The following is a 17,475-nucleotide window of genomic DNA, read 5'->3' on the forward strand; positions in this document are numbered from 1 at the left end:
GTCCTAATTTGATGATTTTTGCTTATAGCTCATAACAGTACGAAGTCTAGCATCTCGAATTATTAGAATATTTCCTGAAATCTGTTTAAAAAACATTATTTGCAATTCAGAAATATCCAACTTCTGAAACGTATGTGCATTGTAGGGCTGCGGCTATCGATTATTTTAATAATCGAGTGTTCTATTGATTATTCTGGCGGTTATTCGATTTTTCGTACTCGACAAGCATCAACACAACTCAATTAGAAATCGTCGGAACTTAAAAAGATGTTTCTTTTTTCAGCAGTATATCCATTTTGAACAAATAATATACATAAATATTTTTTAAAAAGCACAACTGCCACTCTAAGCCAACCAACGGTAGTTTCTACACTCAACAAAAATATAAACAACACTTTTGTTTTTCCTCCCATTTTTTATGAGATGAACTCAAAGCTCTAAAACTTTTTCCACATACACAATATCACCATTTCTCTCAAATATTGTTCACAAATCTGTCTAAATCTGTGATAGTGAGCACTTCTCCTTTGCTGAGATAATCCATCCCACCTCACAGTTGTTGTTTCTCTGTTAAATTCAGGTCTTAAAAAGTCTTTAAAGAGTCCGCAAACATAAATTTTTAGCGTAAATGTGAATAAATGTGTGCATAGTTGTTGTTTTTTTTTGCTAAATCTAAGTCATTACGTAGTCCGTAAAGGGTTCCGAAACTTCCAGACATTAATTTTTAGAGTGTAAATGTGAATTAATGTCTGGTTGTTGTTTATCTGTTAAATCCAGGTCTTAACAAAGTCCTTAAAGGGTCCACAAACATTAATTTTTAATGTAAATGTGAATAAATGTGTGCCTAGTTGTTGTTTTTCTATTAAATGCAGGTCTTTATGTAGGCCATAAAGGGTCCAGAAACTTCCAAATATTAAATTTTAAGTGTAAATGTGTGCCTGGTTGTTTTTCTGTTAAATCCAAGTCTTTTCATCGTCCATAAAGAGTCTACAAACATTCATTTTTAAGTCTAAATGCAGATAAATGTGTGCATACACACGTGGACAAAATTGTTGGTACCCCTCAGTTAAAGAAGGAAAAACCCACAATTCTCACTGAAATCACTTGAAACTCACAAAAGTAACAATAAATAAAAATTTATTGAAAATTAAATAATCAAAATCAGCCATCACTTTTGAATTGTTGATTAACATAATTATTTAAAAAAAACAAACTAATGAAATAGGGCTGGACAAAAATGATGGTACCCATAACTTAATATTTTGTTGCACAACCTTTTGAGGCAATCACTGCAATTAAACGATTTCTGTATTTGTCAATGAGCGTTCTGCAGCTGTCAACAGGTATTTTGGCCCACTCCTCATGAGCAAACAGCTCCAGTTGTCTCAGGTTTGATGGGTGTCTTCTCCAAATGGCATGTTTCAGCTCCTTCCACATATGTTCAATGGGATTCAGATCTGGGCTCATAGAAGGCCACTTTAGAATAGTCCAACGCTTTTCTCTCAGCCATTCTTGGGTGTTTTTGGCTGTGTGTTTTGGATCGTTGTCCTGTTGGAAGACCCATGACCTGCGACTGAGACCAAGCTTTCTGACACTAGGCAGCACATTTCTCTCCAGAATGCCTTGATAGTCTTCAGATTTCATCGTACCTTGCACACTTTCAAGACACCCTGTGCCAGATGCAGCAAAGCAGCCCCAAAACATTACTCAGCCTCCTCCATGTTTCACCGTAGGGACAGTGTTCTTTTCTTCGTATGCTTGGTTTTTGAGTCTATGAACATAGAGTTGATGTGCCTTACCAAAAAGCTCCAGTTTGGTCTCATCTGTCCAAAGGACATTCTCCCAGAAGCTTTGTGGCTTGTCAACATGCATTTTTGCAAATTCCAGTCTGGCTTTTTTATGAGTTTTTTTCAGCAGTGGTGTCCTCCTTGGTCGTCTCCCATGAAGTCCACTTTGGCTCAAACATCGACGAATGGTGCGATCTGACACTGATGTACCTTGGCCTTGGAGTTCACCTTTAATTTCTTTGGAGGTTGCTCTGGGCTCTTTGGATACAATTCAAACGATCCGTCTCTTCAATTTGTCATCAATTTTCCTCTTGCGGCCACGTCCAGGGAGGTTGGCTACTGTCCCGTGGGTCTTGAACTTCTGAATAATATGAGCCACTGTTGTCACAGGAACTTCAAGCTGTTTAGAGATGGTCTTATAGCCTTTACCTTTAAGATGTCTGTCTATCATTTTTTTTCGGATGTCCTGGGACAATTCTCTCCTTCGCTTTCTGTTGTCCATGTTCAGTGTGGTACACACCTTTTCACCAAACAGCAGGGTGACTACTTGTCTCCCTTTAAATAGGCAGACTGACTGATTATGAGTTTGGAAACACCTGTGATGTCAATTAAATGACACACCTGAGTTAATCATGTCACTCTGGTCAAATAGTTTTCAATCTTTTATAGAGGTACCATCATTTTTGTCCAGGCCTGTTTCATGAGTTTGTTTTTTTAAATAATTATGTTAATCAACAATTCAAAAGTGATGGCTGTTTTTGATTATTTCATTTTCAATAAATTTTTATTTATTGTTACTTTTGTGAGTTTCAAGTGATTTCAGTGAGAATTGTGGGTTTTTCCTTCTTTAACTGAGGGGTACCAACAATTTTGTCCACGTGTGTAGTTGTTTTTTTGCTAAATCTAAGTCTTTACGTAGTCCGTAAACGGTTCAGAAACTTCCAGACATTAATTTTTAGAGTGTAAATGTGAATAAATGTCTGGTTGTTGTTTATCTGTTAAATCCAGGTCTTAAAGTCCTTAAAAGGCCCACAAACATTCATTTTTAAGTCTAAATGCAGATAAATGTGTGCCTGGTTGTTGTTTTTCTTTCTGCGGATCGACAAACGAAACGTCTCCACCTTGTTTTTTGATCTTTCTACTCCAGATATCCATCATCTGAACGTCTTTTTTTCTTCCTCCTCCATCTGAAACCGTCGCCTTCAGCAGTCTCTGAGGCTGCAGCGTTCTCTAATCAGCGCTGATATTACTGCCATCGATCAGACTGATTACCGAGGCTGATCAAAGCCCCTGTGCACGTGGACGGACCTGCGTGAGCGTCAATCTGAAAGCGTCCAGGAGATACGCGAACCCTGAACTTTGGCTGAGCGGCTACTATCGGCCGTTTGATCGCGCTGCTCGTCCCTCCCTATTAGCGCTCGTGATTAGCGAGATTAGATTAATAGTTACATCAGACCGGCTATCTGACCCCAACATCTCTCGCTCTTACATCATCAGCAGGACAAGGGTGACTCAAAAACTGCCTGCATGGAACCAGATTAGTAACTTCTCACTTTTAGAATCAATTCTACTGCACAGGAACACATCACAGGCCTAGAAAACAGAACATTTCAGCTGACACAGCGGTGAAATATTCTAAAAGCTCCCCCAGTTATGAGCTCTAACGTCACCACCGCCACATTTAAACTCCTATCTTGATCATTCTTCGGTTTATCCAGACATGTAGCTCCTTCCAGAACAGTCTTTTCCACCATTTTACATGAGGATACTAACAGTTTTTTATATTGTAGCTTCTATATGGATGAAAATTTCGCTTTTATATTGTGGAGCTGTCCTGTTTTTACATTTATCTCACCATAAAATGCTGGCAGTAGAGATCTATCTTCATAACTGCGTGGAGGTGATTGTCTGCAATCTGGTAATATCAGAACCATGACGGTGGGAAACTGTATGACTTAGAAACTTGTGGTTAGTACCAACGGAAATACATTTTTTTTTCACATACAGTGATTGTACTGCAGAGTAAACTGGCAAACCAGTTTACTCTTTAAACTATTCAACTGCAGTTAATCTGGACAAAAAGTGTATCTAAAGGTTAATCAATGAATTAGATGATTGCTTACCAGTACAGTTAGTGTTGCATAATTAAAACTTTCGGCCATCCATGAGTAAAACACAACCCAATGCTGGTTTTTGGAGGCTGCAGATTATGGCGCATTTTAGTGCAACTATGATTAAAGTCCAGTTTACAATTGAAAAACATCTCAAATTCAGTCACTGAACAGTCAACTGATAGCTACAAACTCACAAGATTTTCATTTTTTCTGACTAATCTGCAAGAAAAATTAGATTCAGTCCAATTTATTGAGTGAGAAACAGATCTGAAAGCCGTCCAAAGCAATAAACTACTTGGGAATGTGAGAAGGGTTTGGAAGCAGAGTGGTCTGACCCTCGTTCTGTAACTTTTGACAAAAATGGGTTCAAAGTTTAGTGTTTTCAAGAGCGGTCCAACATTCGAAGCGCCACTTTAACGCTTTACCGGGGTTGTGAGTTAGCCCACTCTGCTTCTAACCATCCCACTTAAGCTGCACTGATCGCTGCTTTCTATGATTTTATCGGTGTAGTTACCTTCCTCTGTGACTTTAGCTGTGTAGTTAGCATCTTTCTATAACTTTAGCTCTGTAGCTAGCATCTTTCTATAACTTTAGCTGTGTAGTTAGCATCTTTCTATGACTTTAGCTGTGTAGTTAGCATCTTTCTATGACTTTAGCTGTGTAGTTAGCATCTTTCTATAACTTTAGCTGTGTAGTTAGCATCTTTCTATGACTTTAGCTGTGCAGCTAGCTTCCTCTATAACTTAAAATGTGTAGTTACTATCTTTTAATGGTCATAGATGTGCATTTAGCTATTTTTTGTATTAATTTAGCTATGTGTTTAGCTTCTTTTTATAACCTTAGCTTTGTTGTTAGCTTCATCTATGACTTTGCCACGCTGCTAGTTTCTTTAATGACTTTAGCTGTGTAGTTAGCATCTTTCTATAACTTTAGCTGTGTAGCTAGCTTCCTCTATAACTTAAAATGTGTAGTTAGTATCTTTTAATGGCCATAGCTGTGCATTTAGCTATTTTTTGTATTAATTTAGCTATGTGTTTAGCTTCTTTTTATAACCTTAGCTTTGTTGTTAGCTTCATCTATGACTTAGCCACATTGCTAGTTTCTTTAATGACTTAAGCCGTGTAGTTAGTTGTTTTTTCTATGATTTGAAGGTTTTGAAAGCAGAATGGTCGAGCCCACTTTCTATTGTTTTTGAGAAAAATGGATTCAAAGTTTGGTGTTTTCAAGAATGGTCTAACATTCGAAGCGCCACTCTATCGCTGTTGTTGGGTTGTGGGCTCGACCACTTTTCTACTAAAATCTAGACCATAAACATTACAGAAATGATATAAAAACTCAGAGTGGATTTTTTGTGGGTTAGACCACTCTGCTTCTAATCCGCTCACACATCTGACAACACAATGTCTCTTTTTCTAAAATTATGCAGTTCTAGTTTGGTCTTTGTAACTGTTAAACATCCTCATAAAGCTGGGCTTTTTGATCGGTCAGTCAACAAAAAAATGAACCTTTTTTTTTAACAAAAGTGCAAAAATAATGATGGTTTTAGCTTCTCAGATTTGGGGATTTTATGTTTTTTATGTCACAGGAGATTGAATCTGTGGGTTTTTGACTCTCGATGAAACAAAATGAAAGGTCACTGGGGGAAGTGGTGCCATTTTTCACTGTTTTCCATCTTTTAACAGACAAAATTGAAAAACTGTTTGCAGACTAACCAATAACGAAAACCTAAAAGAATAAATGACAGAAAAATAGTCTTATGGGCAGGTTTAATCAGATCTATTGAGTCTAAGATGGTTCATGATGGTCTATTTTGTTTTTAGGCTTAGAATTTAAGGAAAAATAGCTGAGAGTTTCAATGACACTTCACCAAACCGGCATGTTTCTGGTTGAAACCTTTCACCACATGTCAGACGTTTCTTGTGTCATTAGAGCTCCAACCATCGGTCAGTCAGTGGAAAATGAACCTGCAGATATTTTCATTCATTTTTTGGCTTCTAGCTTCTCAGATTCTATGCTTATGTATATCATTTGTGACTAAATCTGTTTGGGTTTTGACTTACTATGAGAGAAAACATACATTAGTAGACGTACATTCCTGCTGCAGTTTGAGCTTTCTGATCAATCAATAAAAGTTAACCTGCAGATATTTTTATATATTTATTTTCTTGCAGATTTATGCTTATTTATGTCATAAGAGACTGAATCTGTTTGGGTTTGGATTGTTGATGAGAAAAAACAAGACTCTTAAAATATTTGTATTTGCCTTTTACCTTTTAGCCTCTCAGATTTGTGGATTTCAGGCTTCTTTATGATTGCGTTTGGACTTTGTGTGAGACAAAAAAGATGGGAGTGGTGCTGTTTCTCACTGTTTTCCATCATTTTACGGACAGAATTGAGAAACCGTCCGCAGATTAATCGACAATGAAACCTAAAAGAATCCCGGGCCTGATTAAAGAACTCCTCTATCGCTTTAAGGCTGCGTATCTAAAAGCAGTCCATCCACTTTCTCCCTTCCATATCTGCTGTCCTTTGTCCGAACCCTCGTCCTCCTAACTTCTCCTCGTCTCTCCCCTTCCCCAAATCCCGCCTTCAGCCTCCACCCCGATAACACCTCTGTTGGCTGCACAAGGCCGTGTTTCCTTGCATTCCCGCTCCGATAAACGCGATAGCGCCCGATCGAACTGGGCCATAAAATGCCCGGCGAACACGTGACGCCTCCGCAGTACGCCATCATTATTGGTATATCATTATTATTAGAGCCGAGCGTCGACCGGATCGTGAAGCAAAACCAACATCCAGTTTCACGTCACGTCCACCTTTTTCTACCACATACTGTAACGCACCACACACACACACACACCACACACACGCCAACACCACACAGACACCCTCCCCCCTGCCTAAACAGTGCCATTTTTCAGCTATAAATCACATTGAATGGACATTGATTTTATCCTGCAGGGGCTGCAGCAGGGAGGGAGCTGGAGACCAGTTATTGCGTTTAAGTATTATCAATATTATCTCCCATATCATCTCAGACAGGGAGGCAGGTATCAGGAGGAGTCGACAGACACTTTTCTGCCAACCCCCCCCTCTCCCTCTTCCCTCCCGCCCTCCCCCATAGCGAGACAGTCTCCATCAATCTGATAAGCTGAACTTCCCCTGTCACACCTGCAGGGCAAAGTCACCCAACAATCTCTCGCCTCCCAACTTCTGCAGCCCTCCGAGCTGTTCTCAGGCGCTCCCGGTTTCATTTTAAAAACGCCGTCGCTGCCGCCTGGTGTGCCACGCGTCTTTTATTGTAATTTAACGTGCGCGTTGGTCAGGGATGGAGCTGTGCAGAGAAAAGCAGCAGCAGAATCCATCAAGACACTCAGAGCTCAATCGATGAGACGCAAAAAGACAGTCAGAGGAGAAAAGAGGCAAAAATCATACATGAAATGAGAAGAAAGTGCAAATTATTCAAGCATGCTGGGGGGAAATTTGTGCCACATGAGCAGGCATTTGTACAACACCTAAACTGAGCTTAAACCATGTAGAAATATTCTCCTATGAGTCAGACGTAGATTTCCAACTGAAACTCTTCATAAAAACATTTCAATGCTTGAAATTCGGTTCCTATACAATTAAACAGTTATGCTTTGAGGGTTCGCCGGATTACGCTCGTTTGTGACAAAGAAAATATCTTAAAAATGTCTCAAATCAACATATTTTCCGACATTTTTGCTCTTTCAAACCAGCCAATCCATATGTAAGAGTGGAATTTGTCACCCTGGTGACCCGGAAAATGGAGAGACCGCTTGAAATATCTAGCAAATTGTCAAACTTAACCCAATCTGTGATATTTTCCAATATCTACCAGTGAGAACCTCATTGAGGATGCAGTTTAGTCGTACAGGAACAAATTTCATCGAGACCGAGCTGCTAGGTTTGGTGTTTGTTGAGGTTTTGAGATCTCAGAACAATAGTAGAATAATTTTCCATGTAATCAAATGAAAATATACATACATATTGGTAAGTGGCTGCAGCTAACGAAGCCTCGAGTAATCGTCTGAGCACGATACGTCTTCAAAAGCGGAAGTGAGCGAACATCGGCGCTGCATCGTGCATATATTATGTATGCACGATGCAGTGCGGACATCCGCGATCTATCGTAAGCGCGGATAGTCAGCGTTTACTATACAGCTGTATCTAAACACGGACGTCCACGCTGCATCGTGCATACATAATACATGCACAAAGCAGCGCGATGTCCGTCCGTGTTCCGGTCAGATGGTGATTTCTGTTGCATTGCGCCCTCACTTCCGCTTTGATGACGTATCGTGCTCAGACGATTACTCGAGGCTTCGTATGCTGCAGCCCTAATATTTGGGAAAACTGGACCCTCCTCCAATACGGTTTCTTTAAAAAAGATTCAGCTGCAGTACTTAAACAATTTACTGTTATTTTACACATTTTCTAGCCAATAATGAATGAAAATTCAACTCATGGTGGTCTTACGTGGATGGAAACCCTGATCTAGTTGGTCAAAACGACTTGTTGCTGACTTTAACCTCCACCTTCCATTACACCTACTAACTGGACGTTTTTCATACGACTCTTTCAAATGAAAAGGCAGTTTAGCTCTATGGGAACGTAATGTTGGTAATACTATGGTAAGGAGAATCTTTAATGACTTGTAAAAGGTTTGTATTTAACCAGGAAGTGATATTCCCTAAAGAGTCATTTGGTGACTAAAGCGAACCAGTGAGTGGAAAACTGAAGTACCCCAGTCTCATTTTTGTACGTTTCGTCTTGTTCCTGAAGTTTCAAGCATTACCATAAAACAATTTATTTGTATAGAAACATTATTTTTCAAGGACAGCGGGTGTCAAATACAGAATCTGTCTGTCCACATTTCCTTAACTGACACCAATATCGTGATAGCAGTTGTAATCTTGATAGCAGTTCGACATGTTGGCGTCCGATAAACAACCTGATGATATCTTATTAGGTTGGACCTTGTGACATGTCTTTATCTGTTTACGAAGCAACTGATGCCATAAACATGTTTTAAACCCTAATAATAACATGATTACTCGTGAACGAAGAAATAAAACTATTCATTCACAATTACTGAGTCGACTCCACACAAACTGATACCACATCAAAGAAGACGGTGTGTCCCACGATAATCATGATTAATTAATAACTGAAATGAAAGAAGCGCACAGACATTTTCCCATGTGACGATAATACAATTTTAAACCATGAACACGTAAGCTACAGATTATGATAGCTAGTCGCTAACAGGAATGCTATTTCCGTAAAGTACAGCTCCTCTTCAATACCTGAACTCTGTCTGGAAACCATAATCATCACAGAAGTCTTTGTAATGGTGTCCCATAGCTAGCTAAACTTCCACATGCTGGAGCTGGAAATCAATTAATTACACAAAGTCTTTGTCATGGTACTGGTTGCTAGCTAAAACCCCACAAGCTGAGCCGGAAACCATCCAACCACCACCTGAAGTTTCTGTCATGGTGGCTGTAGATAACTAAACCCTCGCAAACTTTAGCTGGAAAACATTAATCACCACAAGAAGTCTTTGTCATGGTGTCATTTCTAGCAAAAACCCACAAGTTGTAGCTAGAAACCATCAACCACCACATAAGTCTTTGTCATGGTGCCCATTGCTAGCTAAAACCCCATAAGCTGTAGCCAGAATCCATCAACCACATCAAGTCTTTGTCATGATGCTCATTGCCTAGCAAAACCAGCCACAAACCCAAAATAAATAAACAGCACTTTTCTGTCTTAAATAATACTAAAAACCTCCAATCTGATGGCACAACTGAGTACTATAGCTAATTAATTTAATCCAATACATTTTCTGGCCAGCCTTTTTGTTGTCATGATCAGTTAAATATTAATGTCAATGAACAATAAATGGTTATTTATGGCATGGCTGTTAGAAATGCAACCACTGAAGCAAAAAGATTGCACGAACATGCCTGGCTAATATGCATATTTTAATATCTGGGATTAATCATTGCAGGTCTTCCTTATATCTCTAAGGCCTATGAAAAAAAACACACCCTGAGCTGAATGTCGTCTATAATAGTCCAACTACAAACTAAAAACACAAATATATTCACAACAGCAAAAAAACAACACAGAAAAGGCTTGATACTTTTCTACTATCTTTAGTTAACAGACTGGTATCAGCCTGTTGACAGCTCATCATGATGAATACCTTGGAGGAGATTAGCCGCCTCTGTCATTTTGTACCGTTTATGCATCACACACGTCTTTCGCTAAATCACGGTTTAAATCAGTTTCTGATGAAAAAGCAGAAAAAAGCAACTTTACAAAATTCTCCTCCGATTGGCCCATATATGAGGGCACGCAATTAGAGGTCAACAGGAGGTACCGTTGTCGACTTATCAGGCCAGAAGTGGATTTTTATCGGCTTCCTGTGATGTATAAAAATGATTGTTCTGAAAGAGGAACTTTTTTCATGTCGCTGTTACTGCTGCTGCAACTGTAGAGCAATCTGAGAAAGAGAGACGGTAGGAAAAAAAGAAGAAGAAGAAACACCACAACAGAGAAAGAAAGAGAGAACAGATGCTCGAGTTCTTCCTCAATGAAGTAGTTGGTATAATACGCTGTGGCCCAGCAGCAGCAGGGTTGTTATGGAGAGAACAGCAGGTCCTCTCACTAGTAGAATGTGTTTTTCTTGCTAAAGTTATCAGGCAGTTATCGCTGCTCTGTGTGTGTGTGTGTGTGTGTGTGTGTGTGTGTGTGTGTGTGTGTGTGTGTGTGTGTGTGTGTGTGTTGTGTGTCTTCCAGATGGTGGATAAGAGGCCCTGCCTTTATTAGCCAGCGCTGGCCTGATAAAAGAACCTAGGTATTGATCCCAGGTTGACAAGAGCAGGTCGTCAAACATGGCTGATTTACAGAGAACTGATAATGGCAGCGCCGGGCAACCGAGGAACCCCAGAGAAGAGAGGGAAAAAAAGAGAAAGAGGGGAGTAAATCAACAGTGTGATGGCAAAGGAGGGAGTGTGTGTGTGTGTTGGTGTGTGTGTTTGCGTGGGGTTAAAACACACAAATAGAGAAACACAAGGACGCCGAGTCAGTTTGCTATCGACAGACAAACTCGCTCACATGTGCAGCATGGCTGACTTCTCTCATCTTCTTCTTATACAATCTAATACACACAACCCTCACCTCAACACACACACACACACACACACACACACACACACACGCAGCCTAATCTCTAATCTCGTCTCGATTAGCACCTGACAGAATTTCCATGGGTTTATCAAACCAAGCCAACCAACAGACGCTTATCACTTCCAGCCCCAAAATTTCACAAGAGCAGGAATTTTTGAGATTAAAAAACACAGCTGGTGAAATCTTGAATAAGTCAAAAGAATATGACTGAAAACTCCGCTATCACACGGAGGCAAAGGGATAAGAGGTGCAGGAGGAGGAGGAGGGAGGGCAGGACTCGCTGAAGCCCGCAGACTTTTTTCATTCTTGTTTTTTTGTTGTTGTTGTTTTTTTTGTCTTTATGCTTTTTAGACGCAGCTGAGATAAAAGAGAGAAATAAAAGCGTAGCCTCGTTTTCATCGACTCTTTGTGACATTAACTGTCTCCTGTTGATTAAACAAAGTCCCGATGAGGAGATAAACCTGGACATAACCACTAATAACTGCCAGTAAACAGTCGACATCTGGATTATTTTAGCTGAAGAGCAGCTTAGTGTTGATGTGTTAATGACACTGTGGTCACTGTGACACAACAGAGCAGGAACACAGATGGTTGGAAGATATTTAGTCAAAATATGAGTTAGTTCAGACACACAGAGGGAATACTTCACTGGTGCTGCAGTAGAAGGTAACTGGACTTATTTTTGGGTTCTTGAAGACGTTTCATCTTCATTCTAGAGGCTTCAACACTTCTAAGTGACTGGAAGGGAGTACCAGCACGTATTTATTACCACCACATGACTCAAATCTCCTCAACAACTCGAAACCCGCCTGAGTAAGTCTCAGCAACCCAAAAGTCACATAAATCAACCCAGGCTCTCTTGAATTTAGCTTTGCTGCAAACCCAAGACTCTCATGAATCAAGTCTCGTCAACAACCAGACTTGCATGAATGAAGGCCTGTCAGCAACCAAAGATTCGTACGAATTGAGGCCCTTAATGACCTGAGACTCACACAAATTGAGGTTTGTCAACAACCATAAAATCGCATGAATCAAAGCTTGCCAATGACTTGAGATTAGCACAAATTGAGGCTCCCTTATGACCTGAGACTCGTTTAACTCAAGGCTCAACAACAACCTACAACTGGCATTAATGAACACTCACCAGTGACCTAAAACTCGCATAAAGTAAGGCTTGTTCACAGCTTGAGACTCGCACGAATCAAGGCCTGTGAACAACTCAAAACTCGTTTGAATCAAATATGTCTGGTATTTATGTATAAAGTCTTTAATATAAGTATAGTTCTTAAGTATAAAGTCATTCGTTATTGTTGTTATTTTATTGGGTCAGTTAACCAATATAATAGAATTGAATTTCTTTACTTATCCCACAAGAGCTAAAACACCAAATTACAACAAGTTTTTTTTGTTTTGTTTTTTACAAAAACCTAGTAAATACAGTCTGTAAGAACAGAATAATAAAATAAGGGCCAAATGATCACAGTATGGCAAATTAAGAACAGACAGACTATTTCAAAACTAGGACTTTAACAGAAATATGAAGGTTGAGTTAACTGTGCAGATTGTATGATATGAATAAATCTGGAGTCACATTTTGTTGGCGTCACTTAAACTCTGACTCCCCTACTATTTTGGAATGCACGAAGTGGCAACCTCCAAACTTTCTCAGCTACAACATCTGTACCTCTGCTGCTGCTGTGTAAGGTATCAAGTATGTAGTCCCGCTAGCTTCAGGATGGTGACATTGTTTCTCCACCAGCACACCTCAAAGAGCAGCATTCGATGCCACTATTATTATTACAATATAGCCATTAATGAGAAGCTTGGACGCTGTTGCATGTATTGGAATGATATTTTATTCCAACAGTGGTCAAAAAAATAAAAGAAATCACATTTATTACAGTCCGCGAGGTAGGTGAGTGGATAAAACCTGTGTGAAAGAGTGTCTGCCCGTATGCGACGCTCCTCGGAAAAACAGCGAACGCACCCGTATACAAACAGGGATAATGTGATTGATCAAAGCTAGCCGGCCTTCTATTGATTGACAGCGTTGATACACAAAAAAATCAGAGAGCAGAGCAGAGATCCGTGAGCAGAAAGTTCCGTGAGAGCAAGAGGAAGAGTTTGAGTTTGAGCGGCAAGTAATCTGCGCGAGCAGCATCGTAACCGAGTGCGAGGACACAGTTTGAGCACGCGCAGAGCAAATTTGAGCGCGAGAGCAGAGTTCTGAGAGACAATATCACAAAATCTGAGAATGAAATCGATAAATGCTGCCCTCAAATCAATTTAAAAATGCTCTTGAATTATGACAGGAAATTTATTCCATAGACTTGCATGAATCAAGGCCGTCAGCAAGCAAAGATTCGTATGAACGAGGCCCCACAATGACCTGAGACTCAAAACGAATTGAGGTTTTTTTAACAATCATAAACTCGCATGAATCAAGGCTTGCCGACAACTTGAGACTGGCATGAATCAAGGCTCCTTTATGGCCCGAGACTTGTATAAGTCAAGGCTCACCCACCATCTAAAGGTGGCATTAATTAAGGCTTGCCAGTGACCTGAAACTTGCATACAACATGACTTGTTGACAACTCAAGAACGCTCATGAATCAAGGTCTGTTAACAACCTAAGACTCGTTTAAATCGGAGCCTTGACAACAAACAAGATTCACACAAATAAAGGTCCATTTAATCTAGACTTGAACGATTTGAGGCCTGTTAACAACCTAAGACTCGCATGAATTGACGTCATCAGCGACCCAAGACTGGTACGAATTTTAAGGTCTTTCAGTGACCCAAGATTTATGTGATTCTAGGCTTGTCTTGACCCGAGACCTGCAGGATTCAAGTCTTGTATACAACCCAAGCAGCGCTCCAGACTGACTTTTGTTACTATGACTGAGAAAGCTGGTCGCACCAACTTCACCATTAATCAACACTTGAGTCTTTGTCGTGGTGCCCGTTGCCAAATAAACCCCGGCAAGCTTGAGCCAAAAACCATTAACCACCACAGAAGTCTTTGTCAGGGTGCCTGTTGCTAGCTAAACCCCACAATGCTCTGTGCTTGCAAACATGGAACCTGTAGTCCGAATGACCGCCTCCTCAGACCAACAGAACAAATTACAGTTTTCATCTTAATGAACACTAAGAGGCTCCAGAGATCTACTACAGCTGATCTATAATTCATTTTCTGACATCCATGTTCCTTGTTTTCAGCCTTAATGGTATTTAATCGCTTAATTTATTAATGCCGATGAATCGATTAATGGTTATTCTTTAACATTCCTAGTACTAAAGTAGAAAGATGCGGAAACTGTGAAGCTAATCCACATTTAAACATTTGTTGTTGCATATCTTCTTCATATCAGGCCTACAAAAAAAACACTCTGAGCTAAAGATAATGTGTAGAAACTGTCCCAGAAACAGACTCAACGTAAATATATTCGATCATAGAGACCTACAACAGCAAAAAAACACATAGAAAGGCTGAAAATTAGGTGCTAATCTTGAATTCCTCTCATCATGCTGAAATCTGAGGAGCTTTCTCAGTTAGCGGCACCTCCCACTTGAACACAAGCAGGATATGCATCAATAGACGGTGTAATTTACCGATGTTCCCTGAACGTCTCACAATGCAAGCTGCATTAGAAGCTGCTGGGTGGCTGTGGTGTGCTCAGACAGCTGTGTGGCCACAAATTACTTAGAAAACAGTAAAAACAAGGTGTTCCAAAGTCAGATTTCTCAGAGATGGAACACAGCAACATCATCTACATGTGCTGTTTTCTGTAAGTGGAGGGTTTAAAATGTAAATACTGCAGCTGATTGCATTGATATAACGTTAGGAGGCTAAATTGTGAGCGTAAATAATATTATATCCAATTTTCCATCACTACTACTGCCACTCTAATTTAATGAATTGCATTTTTTCTTTCACCGTTTTTTTTCGCTGCCTGCACCTGCCCTCTCATCATCACGTGTCGAACCTCTTTTTTTCCCCGCCAGCCACCTCCTCTTTCCACAATTTTGTTTTTAAAATGATCTGCTGCTTTATCTGTTGAAGCTAAATAGCATCAGCAGAGACAGACTGACAAGGCCACAGAAGAAATAAAAGTACTACTTGAAATTTTGAATCAAACACTCAAAAAAAGTGTGTAAACGAGAGCATTTTAGCCTCAGTCTGGAGTCCTGAACTCAAGAATCACACGAATCGAGGCTCGCTAGAGATATTTCTGCAAAGTTCAGCCTGTCCAGAATGAGTTAAATTACTAAAAACTTTGGTCTTATTGTTTCTGTTGGTCGGACAAAACAAGCACTGTGAAGATTTTCCTTTTCTGACATTCAATAAAAGATTATTAACTTGTAAATCAAGAGAATAACATGGGGACATTTGCAGAAGGGTTTTCCGTATTCTCTTCTAAGACTGCAACGTCATCTCTAAGGTTCTAATCAGTCATGAGCAGACGGGGTTCCACAACCCTTTAGTTTCTGTTTTAGTTATGCATTGAGTTGTAGCTGATTTTTCCAGTCTCTTATCCGTGTTCCTCACCTTCGTTGTACAGCGGTGTGTACGGAGGAGGGCTGGAGCTTTCGCCTTCTGCAGAATCTTCCGGGTCCGAGGCTCCTCCCTCCTCTCCCGATAGGCTCAGGTTGTCCGGCGTGTTTTCCTCGCCGCCATCGAGATCCCCGAGGGAACCTGAAGGAAGAGGCGAAGCGAAAGTTAACACCTGAATCAGAGAAACGTGCACGATAGACTCATCTACTGTGTTCGAAACGCTTATAAGTGAAGAGATGAAGATAATTCTGACGCATGGATGGATGAAGATGCATCTTCAGCGATAACTTTAGGAAAATAGGGATTCGTTATGTAGAGAATTACCAAAATTTGTTCAAGTGAAAAGGTGAAAATTGCACAAGAAGACAGGTGTTGAGTTGTGTTTATTCTGAATGTGCAGAAAGTTTCAGACTCAAAAGTTTGTGCATATTTAGACTGCATCAGAGATTTGGATTTGTACAACAAGAACTTCAGTTGTTTTCTAAACAATCATTTCAATGCAGACATTAAAGTCATGTAAAAATGTTATTTTAATAGAAAATAGGGATCTGCCACTGGTGTGTCTTTTTTCTACTTCAAATTAATTTCAAAAGCAGCTCCAGTTAAATTACCAGAAAGGTACAAAGAGAAGACAAACAAAATGGGACAAAATAATGAGACGATTGGTGGAATCGGACAGATTTTAGATTCATTTATAGAACACAGAATCACTACTTTTGATTGAAACAATGACTTCCCATCATTCTGTTTGATGTTTTAAGCAAATCTGTACAAAGAATATTAATAAATCTATGGACACAATTCCTGAATAACGCCACACTGAGGCTGCAATTGAAAAAAAATGAGACAACTGGTGGAATCTAATCAATTTTAGATGGATTTAATTTAAGACATCAGACAAAAAAATCATTTCTAAACCTGTATTCAAACCCTATATATGGATATATACAGTACAGCGCACCAAATAAAACCCCAAAACTCATGTTAGTTATTTATAAAACACATTTAAAGTGCTTTCAGAGAGAATATCAACAAAATAAAACAAAAAATGAGACGATTGGTGGAATCGGACTGATTTTAGATTCATTTATAGAGCACGGAATCACTACTTTTGACTGAAACAAGGACGTCCCATCATCCCGTTTGATGCTTTAAACAAATCCATACAAATAACATTCATAAATCTTTAGACACAATCCCAGAACAACATCACACTGAGCCTGGAATTGGAAAAACAAGAGAGGATTGGTGGAATCTGACTGATTTTAGATGGATTTATAGAACACAACGTGGTCAGTTTTCACTCCTTTTGATTTCAAATAAGGACTCCCTTTGATCCCGTTTGATGTTTAAGCAAACCTACATGAATAAAATGCATACATCTGTAGATACAACCCCAGAATAACACCACACTGAGCCTGTAGCCGTCCAGCGGTAGAGGAAAAGTGAGAATAAAAAGGCCCGAGCTGCCGGTGATCATATGATGGTGTCCAGGGAGAGGACTTAATAATAATAATAATAATAATAATAATAAAAAAGAAAAGAAAGCCTAAACACAGCGACGGCTTTCTTTAACTGGACTCATTCAGAAAGCCGGCTTCAAGAATTGGACACGCTGAACGGTCTAATCCACAAGATTAATAGCACGGAGCCAAGGGGGAGCTCGGAGCCAAATTACAGTATACCTAAAATTGCAGCTAAAAGAGTGATTAGTGCAGGGCTGATCTGTATCAATTACAGTTTCATAATCCCTGCTGACCATAGTAATTATACAGTACTTTTGATCTATTTTAGCCTG

At 39.7% G+C, this 17,475-nt stretch overlaps 1 protein-coding gene across 1 annotated transcript in view; it reads right to left on the bottom strand.

Moving 5' to 3' along the window:
* The window catches only part of zfpm1 (zinc finger protein, FOG family member 1), a 174,760-nt gene that overhangs the window by 84,760 nt on the left and 72,525 nt on the right, over positions 1–17,475 (bottom strand). The window contains exon 2 of the mRNA XM_051952037.1: positions 15,672–15,818. Coding sequence (XP_051807997.1) covers positions 15,672–15,818 — 147 coding nt within the window. The remainder of the gene's footprint in view (positions 1–15,671; positions 15,819–17,475) is intronic.

The sequence above is a fragment of the Acanthochromis polyacanthus genome, chromosome 8, assembly GCF_021347895.1.
Source record: "Acanthochromis polyacanthus isolate Apoly-LR-REF ecotype Palm Island chromosome 8, KAUST_Apoly_ChrSc, whole genome shotgun sequence".
In the NCBI taxonomy this organism is placed as follows: domain Eukaryota; kingdom Metazoa; phylum Chordata; class Actinopteri; family Pomacentridae; genus Acanthochromis; species Acanthochromis polyacanthus.